Source organism: Athene cunicularia, assembly GCF_003259725.1.
Source record: "Athene cunicularia isolate RWA chromosome 5 unlocalized genomic scaffold, athCun1 chr5_part1, whole genome shotgun sequence".
Classification (NCBI taxonomy): Eukaryota; Metazoa; Chordata; class Aves; order Strigiformes; family Strigidae; genus Athene; species Athene cunicularia.
In genome coordinates, this window is record NW_020799101.1 from 24844268 (window position 1) to 24859154 (window position 14887).

At 46.2% G+C, this 14887-nt stretch overlaps 1 protein-coding gene across 1 annotated transcript in view; it reads right to left on the minus strand.

Moving 5' to 3' along the window:
• Window positions 1-14887, minus strand: part of ESRRB (estrogen related receptor beta) — a 45832-nt gene that overhangs the window by 17021 nt on the left and 13924 nt on the right. Inside the window, exons 3-4 of the mRNA XM_026849616.1 lie at window positions 818-928; window positions 8-169 (exon numbers count right to left, since the gene is read on the minus strand). Coding sequence (XP_026705417.1) covers window positions 8-169; window positions 818-928 — 273 coding nt within the window. The remainder of the gene's footprint in view (window positions 1-7; window positions 170-817; window positions 929-14887) is intronic.

The window sequence follows — 14887 nt, forward strand, 5'->3', positions numbered from 1 at the left end:
CATTTACCTGGGATGTGCTTCGCCCAGCCAATGATCACCACCAGTTCCCTGTCTGCCAGGTCACAGAGGGTTGTCAGGGCTTTGATGTCACTCTCCGGCATGGTTGGATCAGGCATGGCATAAATCTTCTCTGGCTCAGCCACCAGCAAATGGGAGACGATCTTAGTCACTGCACATTTCAAAGGAGAAGTTGTTGTCTCTTTCGTGACATAAGGTGTCATAACAGTCCTTTCTAGAAGGACCTTCCTGGATAAGACATGACTATAAAGCCCACAGGACTTCAGAAATGGTTTTGGTCAGAACAGGAGAAGACTACACTGCAGCTATGCAAGCAGTAGTGATCTGCCTATGCCAAACCAACTCTGTACAGGGATGAAAAAGCAGGAAGCTACTCTAAGGTTGTGAGCCATTGTCTCAGGTAGGTCCAACAAGGGGAGGAGGAGGCACAAATAATCAGTTCGTGGCATATGGAAAAGTTTAGAGAAGTATGGGTAGTACAGAAGAGAGAAATCAGCATGGTACCAGTTTTGTTAGCATAGCTTGGATACAGGAAAAGATCAGAATATCACTAAATGGATTTACATAATCTTCTAGGAAAGGTCTGGTATTTAACCCTAGGTACAATGAGTACAGCACCTGGGCTGTACCTCAGGTGTACCTAATCTACCTCTGCACTATGATCATAAGAAAAAAGTCTTAATGCTGGTGACTAGTACGAAAATCAGGAGTGACAACTGCTCCATTGTACGTTTTGGGGGACCAATAAAAACAAATTTAGTGGTTGCTCAGAGGACCACAATTCAAGACCAATACATACGTGGCTTTTTAGCTGGGGGAGGGATCTGTAAGCTCAGATAAGTGCTACTCTCAGAATCCAGTCTCCTCTTGTATTTCTGACGGCCTCCACGGACTCGATCCAGACGAACACCTGCAGGTAAAACAAGATAAATCCTCATGATTCCTTAGTGCCACAGGGACCCTTGACATGCAGATGCTAAAATCTGCTAAGACGTTCTCCACACTCCAGGGAGCTTCACTCTCCCAAACACTTGAGATCTCAGCTGAACCCAGAAATCCCAATAATACCAGCTAGACTGCCTCCAGCTCTAACCATGCTGCTGAGAGCTTTACTTTTATTCAAAACATTAATGAAGACAGAAATTAACCCATTCAAATTCTTGAATCACCATCAATCTGATGGGCAAATGAAAAGCTTCAGACCTCAATGACCTCTAGATGATCTTGCTTTTAAAAAGAAAGACTTTAAATGTCAATCAAACCTTCAGTTATAAAAATAAGCTTTTAGATTGTTCTTAAAAATGAGAAGTTAAATGTTCTGTGACCTTTCACTGTTTGTATTTGAAAAAAGTGACCTACAGCAAATAGATTATGAACTATGAATTCAACAAAGATGTTTCAGCCTTGATCAAGTAAGGCAACTGTAATAAAAGTAGAACCCAAATAAATAGAAACAACCTCTACTACAATAAAGCAATGATAAGGCTGAAGTAGGGAGACGCTGAAGAATTTGTTGCAGCTCTTTCAAAATACAGTGAATTGAACTGCAAATGTTACACTGAAAACAGTTCCCAGTGACTGGGAAGCACCAGTGACTGTCACCATGCAAAAAACTATAGCAGCATCAACAGAATAGGAACAGCAGCTGAACTGCTATATTAGTACAAAATACAGTGTTAAAACCAAATTGTGAAAAAAGCCATAGATATTTGACCAATTATCAGTTATTTCTGGCCAGCCATATGGCCTCTGGTAGTCAGTTCTTGTGAAACTGGGTTAACTCAGTCTTGCTGGGAGAAACAGCTACTGCAATTAAAAAAAAAAATCTTTCAAGGTAAATGTAATAGTATTCAAATACAATAAAGTTTGAACTTATGCTGTACAAGTACTTCCTTAGAAACACACATGAGTTTATCCAGTCTGATCACAGGAACCAATTATGTGATACACTTACTAATCACACTGAGCCATTAATATTTTGCAATCAATTCATTACATAAACACAAACAACTAAAAGCAAACACTCTAAATCCATTTTGAAGTGATGCTTTTTGAACAACTTGTATACCTGAAAAACATGCAGTCTGCTGACAAATATTCTACCCTAGAAAGAGGCACATGTGCATCACACTGTGCATTTCAATGCCACGTTTGCTTATTATGTCATGGGAAAGAGAAAATTTTTACTGCAATGCTCACACAAGCCCCACTTGCATCAAATGAAACTGTCACTTGCCACAACATCTAGATCCTGATACTCTTCACTGCTGGAGCACCCAAACTAGCTTGACTGACAGACAGTACCAACAGCCCTCCAACAGCAAGAACAACCAGCATCAACCAGGCCAACAGCGCTTGGTTACACAGTCCGACAGCAAGATCTGTGGCAGCAGCAACACCAACACGGAGGCCTCGGTGGCATTACCTGTAAGCCATGGTGTGTGGGGACAGAGGCTCATAGGCATGATGTTATTAATGCTGTATAGCTGCTTGCTTTTAAGAGTCCTGCTGCTCCCACTGAGCAGGAGAAGCAGGAATGAGCAGGCCTGGAGCTCTCCACAGTAAAGGAACTGCTGCTGCAAGTTGGGAGGATGGCAGGCATTGAAGATGGAGAGAAAGACATGAAGCCAAATAGGTGAACTCGGATCACAGTGATTACTTTCCTTCCCCTGCCCCATTTTCTGTTTCTGACTCTGTGTGCAGAATTCACTGACATCCCTAAGCATAAGTACCACCTTTCTCCTCCATTACATGGTAGTGTTTCTGAAAATGTTGCCCATTGTTTTGTTTACATCTATTCCCAGCAGTAGGTAGCCTGTGGGCAAGCCTCCTTCCTGGGAGTCTTTTAATTTCACAAAGGACAGTCAGGGAACCCCAAACTTGAGATTATCTTGGGAGATCCCTGAGGAACAGCACTAATAAAGTCCTGGATGCGGCAGGAAACCTCCATTTCTGTCCATGATTTCTTTTCCTCTACAAATGTGTCCTCGTTTCCTAAGAAAGATGTCTATTCCATGCTCTGCTGAATGAATGACATCTACCTATATGCCAGGAGAGGACGGGGAGACACAAATTTCAGGAACTACCAGTAAACCAAGTAACCAGGTATGAAAATTGAAAGGGTCAGGAATACACTGTTCAAATATTATGGAGGAATGCAGAACAGGCTGCAGGACTTCAGGCCTGAATCACAGCTCCCCAGGACCCTCACAGAAGAAGGGTCATAGAGAAGTCCATTCCCTCATGCCAGTGGGCAGGATGTCACTGGTGCAGAGAAACACCATTCTCAGCCCAAGACAAAGCAACACACAGCCCTCTAGGATGCTTTCACCATGCAGTCTGATAAGCAGCAGGGCGGGGGGACTGGGAGAGGTAGGGAGGAAATGGGGGAAGGAGCTCATTTCCTTCTCCCAAGGAGAAGCATGCCATCCTCCAGAGCTTGGCAGAAGGATGGCTGCACAGGTTGAAGCCGTATTAGGGACCCTCAATCAGATTATAAGGACACAAAGGACTTAAGTGCATTAAAAAAAGATAAGAGAGACACAGAGAGATTTACCCTCCATCCCTCCTTCCCTCACTGAGCAGATAGAGGTCTGTTTGCCCAAGGACTTTGGCTTGTTAATTTTGAACAAGTGTTTGTCCTCCTCTTGTTCCCCATCCTGTTAGACACTCCTTCAGGCAAATGTTTGCAATCAGCATTTGCAGAGCCTCTATTCTACCCTGTCGTCATCGCTCCAGCCGCAGAGCCGGAGAATAGGCTGACCCCTACGTAGCTCATCCCAGCGCCAGTTGCTGAGTGTAGCAACCTGCAGGTGCTACAGCAAACAAAAGCATTTCAACCTGAGTCCCTGACTGCAACACTCGCAGACATAAGCATCCTGGCAAAATCCCTTCCCCAAAGATCTGTCAGCCTAATAGGTCATATCTAGATGGAAAGAAAGAGCACTGCCAAAAATCACGACCTGGTACTGAGCTGTAGTATTCAGGTGGCTTGTTAATAACTGCTGTTCTACTTTGATTTCCTCAGCAGGCTGGTTACAATGCCGCTCTGAGAGGGACACTAAAGGACATTCAAATGGAGTAGGGAGGTGCGCTGGGTGAGCTCAGGGAAGCAGCATGAAGGCAAGCACTGAGCAGAAAAGAAATGGAGGGGAATATAAACTGAGATATGAATGGAAGTGAGAGACTGTAAGGAGAAGGGAGATGAGAGAGGGGGGAGAGAGAGACAGGGAGAGGGGAAGCGGGAGAGAGGGAGAGGGCTGGCACGAGGCTGAGTGGTACATTCACTGTAATCCCAAGGGAGATTTCACACCAAACATGCATCCACCTGAGCTTTAACTGCAAGGTGCAGCAGCCACTTACAAGATGCAGCTGGTCCACACTGAAGACTCTTACACAGCATTCGGTGTCACAGCCTGACAAGAAGACAGTAGCAAGAGAAAGCAGTTGTCTTCCAGCTCCTGCACAAACCCATTTCTCACATGGATCACAACTGGGCAGTTCCCAGAAGAGAAGGCACTCATCCTACAAAACTGTCACCACCACAGGCACTCCTGGACCCCTCTTCTTGAGAGTATCAGCAAGGAAGCTCTGCTAGAGCAGTAAAGAAGGGAGGGCTTACATACACCATGTGAGATGCGATAGTATAGGGCAAAGTTTGGGAAGTACCAACACTTGATAACTTACCTTACTGGCAGCCGATTCTTTACAAATGAAGGCTGTGACAGAAACATCCCCTCTCCTCCCATTCCCCTGTGTTTCAAGGAAGTGCTGTTTACTGAATCTTGTCACCTTTCGAGGGACCCTGTGTAAAGAGTCCTGGCACCCCGTCTGACCTAGGTGTGGAGCTGACCCCAGTGTCCACCATAGGGATTGAGTCCCAGCTCGCTGGCAGCAGGCTCTCAGCTCCCCAGTGTGTCTGAGCCTCCGCTGACCTAGCAGGGAGGAGGGCAGAGCCAGAACTTATGCAGGACTTTTCGGCTCAGCATCCTGCCTGGGGTAGGGATGTCAGTTTTCGAAGTGTCCTGTGGGTGCCACTCGTGTTCCAAGCGTTCTTTCAGATAGGTCTGTGCCAGCACCAAGCCTCTGCAGTGGGAGACCTGATCTGCTGATCTGTTCAAGCTCCCTGCATTTCTCTGACATGCCCCTCGGAGAGACGTCTGCCTGACAACTTTGGGATCAGATGTCCCCTTGCTGACTTGATAACATCAGGCTTTGGGGTTTTTTTCTTAATGGAAGTAAAATAATTCCAGCTTTTTTTAAAAGCTGGACCCAGGCCGAGTCTGTCGGAAGTAAAAATAGCCGAGTATGCAGAGGCGACAGCACACAGAGTCAGGTTTAGTTTCTCTTTTATTTTCTGGGGACTAAAAATACTTTTAAAAGCTCTGTGAAGCTAAGCCCTGGCCAGTGGGAAATGCAGCCTAGGCCCAATATCAGCTGTCGTGTCAAATTACTAGCCTCACCTCAGTTTCCATCAAGTCCCATCACATGCTCATGAATTGATAGGAACAGAAAGATCTATCTTGCCAAAAGAGCTAACGGAGGAGCCAAGCTACAGGGTTTGCACAGTGCAGTATGTGTCTAGACCAAGACGGACACAACCAAAGGGAGCACAGGGCAAGTTCTGGCCAGAGAGCAGTGCCCACGGGGCCGATTTTGGTGATCTTCCCCAACACATCAGCCAGGTCATGTGCCCACTGCCCACCTAATCCTTGAGCTGCAGTTTTTGCATCAATGCAGCCTGCTTGCTTTCCCAGGGTCTGAGCTGGGGTGGTGCTCTGTAGTTAACAGAGATGCCGCCATCCCCAGGAACTGAAGTCTAAAGTACATGGATTGGCACTGCCCAGGGAAGCTGGAAGGCATAGGCTAAGAACAGAGAAGAAAGGAAGGGAGAAGCATTGTGCCCAAGGTGTCTTCTACAGAATTTCCATCTCCCTTTTTGCTCTGAACTTCAGGAGTGACAACAGGATGTGGTGATGGGATGAGTGAGCCAGGAGGAGGCCTATCAAGGAAACAGAGAGCAGCAATGACCGTAAAAGTTAAGCTGGCCAAGATGGGGAAAGAAACAGACTATAGGGAAAGGCATCTCTGTCTAATGAGAGTGGGGAAGCTGCAACCCGACTAGGCTCTCTTTTGCTACTCTGAGATTCCAGCATGGGAAGGGGAAAAGACCCCTTATACTATTAGGCTCTTATACTGCTGCAAGAAGAGGCCAGCTCCTGGAAAATCTGGTAGATGACTGGTACAATTTCCCAACTCATTTGAAACACAGGAAAGCAACTTGAGGGTTGCAGGTCAGCATGGCCAGAAAACCTCAGCAACTAACTGGTGCAGGTCAGCCGGTCTGGGAACAACACTTGCAATGGGAGAGTGGGGAACTAGCCTGGGAAGGGGGACAGTGGAGTTGAAAAATCCATCTCCTGTGTTACAAGGGCCTACAGAGATACTAAACCAGTTCAAGCAGGATGTTCCAGCCTGGTCCCCCTTTGATGTTTTCAGGGATACGTTAGGTAGGAAAGCTCCTTTGCTGTCTGTTTGGCTAAAGAGTCTCTGGTTTCAGAGGGACAAGTTAGCTCTGTGATGCCTGATGATACCTGGTACCACATGCTGTCACATGCCTTGGAGCAGTGATACAAGGTGTCCTTGCTCCTTACACACAGAAATACAAGCAGCATCTCCCAGATGGTTGGTCCAAAGCATACAGGCTCTGGTGTAACCCACACAGCTTGCAAACCAATCCTTCTCTGCCAGTGCCAGCTGCATGGCTGCCAGCTCTGCAGAGGTGTCTGCAGTGTTAGCCATTGTTGTTTCTCAAAGGTACAGCTTCCTTCCCATGCTGAGCCCCTCTCACCTCAACTCCCAATCATCCTGGAAATCCAAGAACTAACAAGGGCTTCAAGGGTAGATGGGAATAAAGAATACCTCAGGAGCTTGCTCAGCTCCCAGTAATAATCTCTACACCCATAAACTCACCCTGTGTTCATGGTCTATGCAAATGTCCTTTTTTGATTGCTTCCCTTTCCAAGTCTCTAAACAGTCTGAAGCAGGGCAGCAGCTCTATTGGCTGTCACCCACAGCAGCAAAGCCTGCACAGCAGCAGGCTGAAGGGCACTGCAGGAAAGGAACAGATGCAGGCACCTGCTTGCCAGGAAAAGACCAAAGATGCCTCTCACAAAAGGACCTAAAAGATGACAAAGCCCCAGCCCTACTGACCTCCCAAAAGGTAGGCCTCAGAACTAAATCCCCAAAGGGGAATTTTCTGCCCAGAGGAACTTGTGGCCCTGGGCATGATTTAACTCACCTTACTTTAGACTTTGATAACTCCCTTCTGTGCATCTAGGCTTCCTTGTCAGGCAACAGAGACACGCAGGCACCTCCATATTCATCTCACTGGCCACACACATACCCTGAGGAAGAGTGATGACAGATACTTCTCTCCATTGACTACTAAGGGAACTCCTGCAGGGTCAAATCAATGCTTTCTCTAGCCCAGTTTTCTGTCTCCATCTATATAGGTAAAGCATCTGAGCCTTTCAGAACAGGTAGAGGAGAATAAGCATGGATCAAGAACCAAATTTTTAGGTATGTGACACAATGGAGAGGCCCCCCACCATTGCAGAGAGAGAGGCCTGTTTGTGACAGAGATCCACAGGGGTAAGGGAGTTAGACCCACCAACACAGCATGCTGCTGCTTTGGCCAGCCTCTTACAGCAATGCTGTTTGGGTCTTGCCACTTCAGCAGTGGCTTTCCCAACACTAATGTCCACTTACTATTTCTTAAATTAGAACAGCTGTGCAAGGAAATTGTGAGTAAAGACCCTCTCAGGATACCCTGCAGCCCAAGGGCTGGCACAAAGGTGAGTCAGGGGAAGGGACTGAGAATCTTAGAAGAGCTGAATCACTGGTGAACATAGGTCATCAGAGGCTGCGAAAATGTTGATACACGTGCCTTAAGGTACTGTAGAACAGTAGGCCATACATTCAGTCCCATCCCATTCTTGCTCAACTCAAGAGTATCTTACCTACTGTGGTGTCAGAACTGCCAAAAATAGCTTGTAGCACAATAGTCGAAGTCTAAACATCTCTGCATGGAAGCACAATTTCTGGTGATAGAATGCACAAAGTGTTTTTTCATAAACTGGTGTAGAGGTGACACCTCTCTGAACACACGCAGATGTACATTGATGGAGCCTGGCTTCATGTTTCATAGAATGGAGATTTAGTTAGGTATGGCGCAAGAGTCTAGGCAGATTAACAATTCAGAATGAATGGGAAGAACCAAACTAAACATTCATAATCCACTGGATATAGCAGAAGGTGTGGGGAAGGTTCTGGCTGCACCAGTCTTAGGGCCAGAAAACAGATATCAAGTGCCACCAGCCCAATGTGCACTTCACGGACAGCTCATCCTCTGGAAGTCTCCTCTTTGGAGAATTACCATCACCTTGCCAAAGACAGCACATGCTCTGTGTCATGTCATCATCCAGCACAGCTCCAGACATGTCATAAATGCTCAATTCATGCCTTTTGAGAATAGTTGGGTGTGGAGGATATAGACATCAAGATACCACTCAGTGCACCTGGAGATCCTGTTTCAAAGGAGAGGGAGTTGCCTGTCTGTTTTTAAACACAGAGGTATTTTAGAGAAAGAAAAATCATTTTTCATTCTCTTTTTTCATTTGGATGCCTCCAGTAGTGATATTTCTGGCACCGGCTGGAGGCAGAATACTCTATAAATACAAAGCCATTAAATAGCATGCAGCAGCAACCTGATCGGGGCTGCCTTTTAATTTCCTGACATGAGCTGGCCACTAACCCAATTACCCAGAATCCCCGGAGGAGCCCTCATCCTTCCCAGGAAGCACAAAGCAAGAACCTGAGCATATTGCACGGATGTCAGCTGAGCTTTCACTGAAATCAAATATCTTTTTGAGAACACATGGTCTGGAAGCAAGGATGGGGGCAGGAGGGAGAGGGGAGAGGTTGCTGGAAATGCTTTGCTCCACTGAGAGATTCTTTCACTTGAAACCAGAAATGAAACACCCTCCATTTGGTTATGTTGCTGAAAAGAAGCTCTGCTGTTGATTCAGTTATCTGGATTTTAGTGAATGATGAAGGCAAAGTTACTAAGTGGAAGTAGTTTGAGATTGTCAGTGCTTGGAATCACTTGTTTAGATACTATAAGACTGCACCCAATTTATAACATCACAGACCCAGGCCTGTCCAGGGTGACAGATTTGTTTCCTTGGGAAACATTTACATCAGCCACTGGCTGCAGCTGGTAAGGGAAACAGAGGAGTTAGGAGTAAACACTAGGAAAGTTCCACTGGCTACATGGTTTCCTAATCAGCCAGGACCTCAAACAGGAAGACCATGGATTTAAGACAGTCACTTCTGAAACCTGGAGATTACAGGCTCATCACCTCTGTAAGTGGGGACCACCTCCAACATTCACAGAGATTCAGGCACTTAGGCAGCATAAGGGTTATCAGGCTGTTGCAGGTTCCTGGGAGGCAGGTTATTCCCAAAGGACAGGAGGGAAAGGGGAATAATTAAGAAGAAGATGAGTGAAATTAACTTTGTGGCTCTCCTCTGTTCACTTCTCATTCATATTTCAGTACTTGGCCCTGCCGTGTCAGTATCCATACATTCCAGCAATTGCTATATCAGAAATTAGATTAGACAGACAGGGGCTTGGGGGATTTGTAACAAAGAATTTGGGTGTCCTGTTGAATGGTCTCTAGCATTTCTTATGGAAATGCATTAGAAGCAAAGGAGTGAGTACTGGGAAAGGAAAAGTTGTACCTGGGATTACTACACCACAGCAGATACACTTCTGAGAAGAAACAGAGTCATGTAGATAAAATACATCATATGCATTTCCTGGATAATTGACTAACCTCTCTATTGCTTCTAAAGAGTCTCCCTTTTCTGCATCCAATTCAAGGCTACCTTCCTCTACCTACCTTCCTTGCATTTGTAGACTTCACCCTCATCACACAAGAAATAGCTGCTGGACGGCTCCTGAGATCCAAGAGGCTAGGCCAAAGGACAGCTTGCCTTCAAAGACATTCAGAGTGGGGCAGAGCACCTCGTACAGGGCAGGTTTTCTACCCTGGGAATTCTTACTCCTGCTTTTATAACAGGAAATGCATGTAAATCTGGGGGACTCCAGAAATACCTTCTACTTTCTGAAATAAGGTACCTGGTCTACTACAGGACATATGACCAGGGCCCCTTCAGTCTTTGCCCTCTTTCTTGGAAGCCCACCAGTGCAAGAAACTGAGCAGAAGCCATTCACACATCTCAGAAAGTTACTCTTAGACATCAGTCATAAGCAGGACTCTGAAGAGACAAGTCTCAGCATTGTCAGGGAGCAGAAGATAACTGATCTTCAGGAACATAAGTCCTACTAAGAAGGAAAACAAGACTCAAAGGATGGTGGAATAATGGATAATATCTCAATGCCTGGATGAGATTTTTTTAGGCAGTTATTTTCTTTGCTGCTTGGTTTGTCATTGTTTCATGTGGCACATGATTGCACACTCAGGCACTTCATGTAAGTGTTAATGACCCAGCTTTACTTTCTTTTCTGAACTGTTTATGGTCCATCTGGGTCTCTGCAAATATGCCAGCACAGAACAGGGAACAGAACAGGAAACAACACAGCTTTAGAAACAATACAAGTGAGAATCCATTGAAGAAAAAATTCTGCAGGGCTTCCACAACAGTAAAGGAGCAAATGCCCAGCCACCAGCCAGTCTGCTTCATTTGGTATGGTGTGGTTTGGTATGTCCAGTATTGCCTCTCCTCTCCTTGTCTGTCTGTTATTTCCACCCAGAGATGAGATGAGTTCTGTAATGAGAGTCCTTGATGTCCCATCACACCTCTCCTGTTATCCCCATCCCTCTTCCCATGATCTCAGAACATTTCTCTTTCATTAACTGACTGTACTGGGTTTACATGGCAAAGTTTTGGTAGTGGGGGCTGCAGGGGTGGCTGCTGTGAGAAGACACCAGAAGCTGTGTCAGACAGAACCAGCTCCAGATGGCTCCAAAATGGACCCGCCACTGGCCAAAGATGAGCCCATCAGCAATGCTACTGGTGCCTCTGTGATAACATATTCAAGAAAGGGTAAAAAACACTGTGCAGCAGCTGTGAGAGAGGAGTGAGAAAATTCAGGAGAAACAGCCCTGCGGATACTGACCCTGAGGTCAGAGAAGAAGGAGGGGAGGAGGTGCTCCAGGCACCATAGCAGAAAATCCCCTGCTGCCTGAGGAGAAGACCATGGTGAAGCAAGTTGTTCCCCTGCAGCCCACAGAGGACCACAGTAGTGCAGATGTCCACCTGCAGTCCATGGAGGACCACAGTAGTGCAGATATCCACACTGGAGCAGACAGGCATGCCCTGAAGGAAGCTGTAGCTGGTGGAGATTCCAGGCTGAAGCAAGTTTGTGGTAGGACCTGCAGCCTGGGGAGAGGAGCCCACGCAGGAGCAGGTTTTCCGGCAGGAATTGTGGCCTGTGGGAGACCCACACTGGAACAGTTTGTTCCTGAAGGACTGTACCCCGTAGAAAGTACCATCTGGAGCAGTTCTTGAAGAACTGCAGTCTATGGGAAGGACTCACGTTGGACAAGTTCATGAAGGACAGTATCCCTTATGAGGGAGGGACTCCAAGCTGGAGCAGGGCAACAGCGTGGGGAGGAAAGAGCAGCAGAGACAAAATTTCATGAACTGACCACAAATCGCCAGTCCCTATCCACCTGCACTCCTTGAGGGGGAAGGAGGTAGACCTCATGAGGGAGCTGAACCTGTGAAGAAGCAGAAGTGGGAGAAAGGTGTCTTTAGTTTTGTTTTTCTTTCTCAATATCCTACTCCCTATTAACTGCCAATAAATTAAATTAATTTTCCCCAAGTCTGGTTTTGCCCCTGACAGTAATTGCTGAGTGATCTCCCTGTTGTTAACTCAAACCATGAGCTTTTTCAGCATATTTTCTCCCCCTGTCCTGCTGAGGAGAGGGAGTGAGAGAGCAACTTGGTGGGCACCTGGTGGCCATCCAAGGTCAAGCCACTACACTGACACACAGAGGACTGACATCTGTCCTTGTCACAGTGCCATTTCTGCAAGGTGACACAAGAGATTGTGACTTCAGAGAGCCAGTAGAGGCATGGAGGGCAATGCTGTGAGTCATGTTTAACCAGCTAATGTCCAAAATCAAACCTCTGAGCCCACTTACACAAGCCATGCGTCATCTGAAATTACATCTACCTCCTGAAGACAAACAAACTGCTGTAGAACACCATGGGTGGCTAGAGCATGAATGGCAAGGGTATATTCTCCCAAAAACTGACACAGTATATTGAGGTTTTAAAAGAGATCTGCCAAACTGCTGAAATTTCTCTGTCCATCATTCTAGAGAGCCAGAGAAATCTAGATGTACTTTGTAGAGTCCAGAGTTACACAACTACGCTTTGGTCATTGTGGGCACAAGACAGACAGTGTTGGGAGCAAAGAGAGGCAATAGGGTGGCCAAAGACAAGGACGTCTAGCTCTGAACGATGCCTTTCCTCTGCAAGTTGCAGGGCACTCTTTCCTTCGCTGGCCATACCCATTAGCCAGGCATGTGTGTAGATATCGTCTCCATCTGGGGTCAACAGTATCACGGGTTGCTCAGGTTTCCCTGATTTTTGCAGAGCAGAGGGACATGCACAGCTACTGGATGAAGCTGTGAAGATGCCCCATCTCCAATGTCTGCAAGCTGGTGCCTCAGCAAGGCCAAGTGCAGAAGAGCACAGGTTTTCTGGGGATGGTGCCTCTCCACAGGGGCACTGGGAGTGGTGTCTGCTGGAATCCTGGACTCCAGATTCAGCAGCTTCCTATCTGAGCCTGCTAGTGAGGGACTAATTAATGCTCTCTGGGGGCACACTCCAGATGGAAGGGGAAAGTGAGAGACAGGCAGCCAGACAGGCCAATGCTTCAGACATCTGAGCCAGTTGGGCTCCGTGGGCAGAGCTTTCCGCCTGCCGCTTTCCCCAGCAAGTCTCGCCTGCTCTGCAGCGTCACACCAGGAGAACCTGAGACAGCAAAGCTCTGGTGTCCGTGCAGTTCCCTTGTTGCAATACATTGATCGGAGCTCTCTTAAAGAAAGTGGCCTGGATATCTGAGACACCTATTGATTGCTCCATTGGCTCTCTTCCTGCCCTGATCCTCATTCACTCGGCATTGCCTGAATAACCTGCACTTTGTGTTAGGGACAGTCTCCCCAGATCTTAAAGGGCTACATTCACAGCTGTTTACCTAGCTGCAGCCCATGGAGGGAGGAGAGAAAATGCCTGGTGACCCACATATGCATTCCCCAAGGGGAGGGCCTAAGTCTCTTCTGCAGCATCAAGCTGAGCATTTCAAGTGTAAGGCAGAACCTTGAAGACATGGTTACCTGGTTTTGCCATCTTTGAGTACTGGTGCCTTTTGCCTGAAGAACAGGCTCATGCCACGTGCCCCGTAGGCAGGAGGTGGTATCTACATCATGTATGGCATCAATAACTAGGAAAATCTTTCCTCCCTTAATGAGAAGAAATTATGAAGCCCTTAATTAGTATTAATGGAATATCATACGCTTCTTCTTCAGAGGAAGGACAGTTTTTTTACCCAGGAATGTCCTCACTAAGTTACCAGCCCAGTGCCAAGGACACCAAGGAGAAACCTGTCAAGAGAAGAACTGGTTTTTATATCTTACCTTTAACCACAAGACTGTTTTTCTCCAAACTCCTGGTAATCAAGCACGAGAAAGAACCTGGCTTATCAACCTTCTTCCGTGGATGAACCCAAGGAAGAAGAGAGAATTACACCAAGGAAGGGTAACTATTTGAAGTGGAAAAAAAATCATAGTTCAAGTATCAAGATACCTCTTGTCCTAATGAGTGCTTGGAGACTACAGAATAGGCTCTCAAGGGAAACCAAGACAACAGGGGTTTTTAAAATCAGTTAAACTACTAGAAATGTACAGCTGGGAACACACTCCTGCCCTGGCAGAGAAAAAGGATGGGTGAGCTAATAGGATGACAGATCAGAGATGGAAAAGACCAATGAACCTTTCCTAATCTAAAATCCCTTGTCAATTCTGCATTTTTGAGCAAGTCAAACAATTATGGATTTGTTCTTTCCAGAAACTCCTGGCTCTGTGGAGACTGAAGACTGTAAAACCATTTTTCTCCCTTTTTGGATTTTGCTTTTAAAGATGTGTATTGATTGAGTTCTGTATACTAATACTTTGTGCTTTCACCAGGTTTCACATAAAGTTAACTAATCTCTCCTCACAATCCTTCTGCAAAGCAAAGCAGTATGACCCTTATTTCTCAGTTCAGGAAACTGAGCAAAATAAAAATAATACAAAAAAATGCCTGCGCTACATCACTTGACCACTCTGTGTTAGGACACAGGAGTCCAATTTGCAGATTGCTAGTGTAGTCTCCTCTGCTCTCTTCATATTGTCATGTGTTCTTGCATCCCATTACTATCAATAAATCTTTATACTGCATATTCCACAGCTCTAAATATTATGGGCAGGATCACAGATACACTAACATCAATAGCAAACCACGTTTCCCCAGTGGCTTTAATGATGCTGAATCAATCCCTATAAGAATAACTAAATACACTTCAGCACAAAAGCAGCCTTAGAGTCAAATTTCAGTTTGCCACGAGTAGTATCCCATGGGGTTTGGGAGTTCAGGCACAGCATAGTATGAGTGAAGCTACATTGGTTTCCAGTCTAACTTTGGTCTGGAAAGAGTTAACTGGTTTCACACAACTTGGAGGCTAAATCACAAAACCCTTCACAGGACCCTGCTCTAGACTGTGTCGAACTCC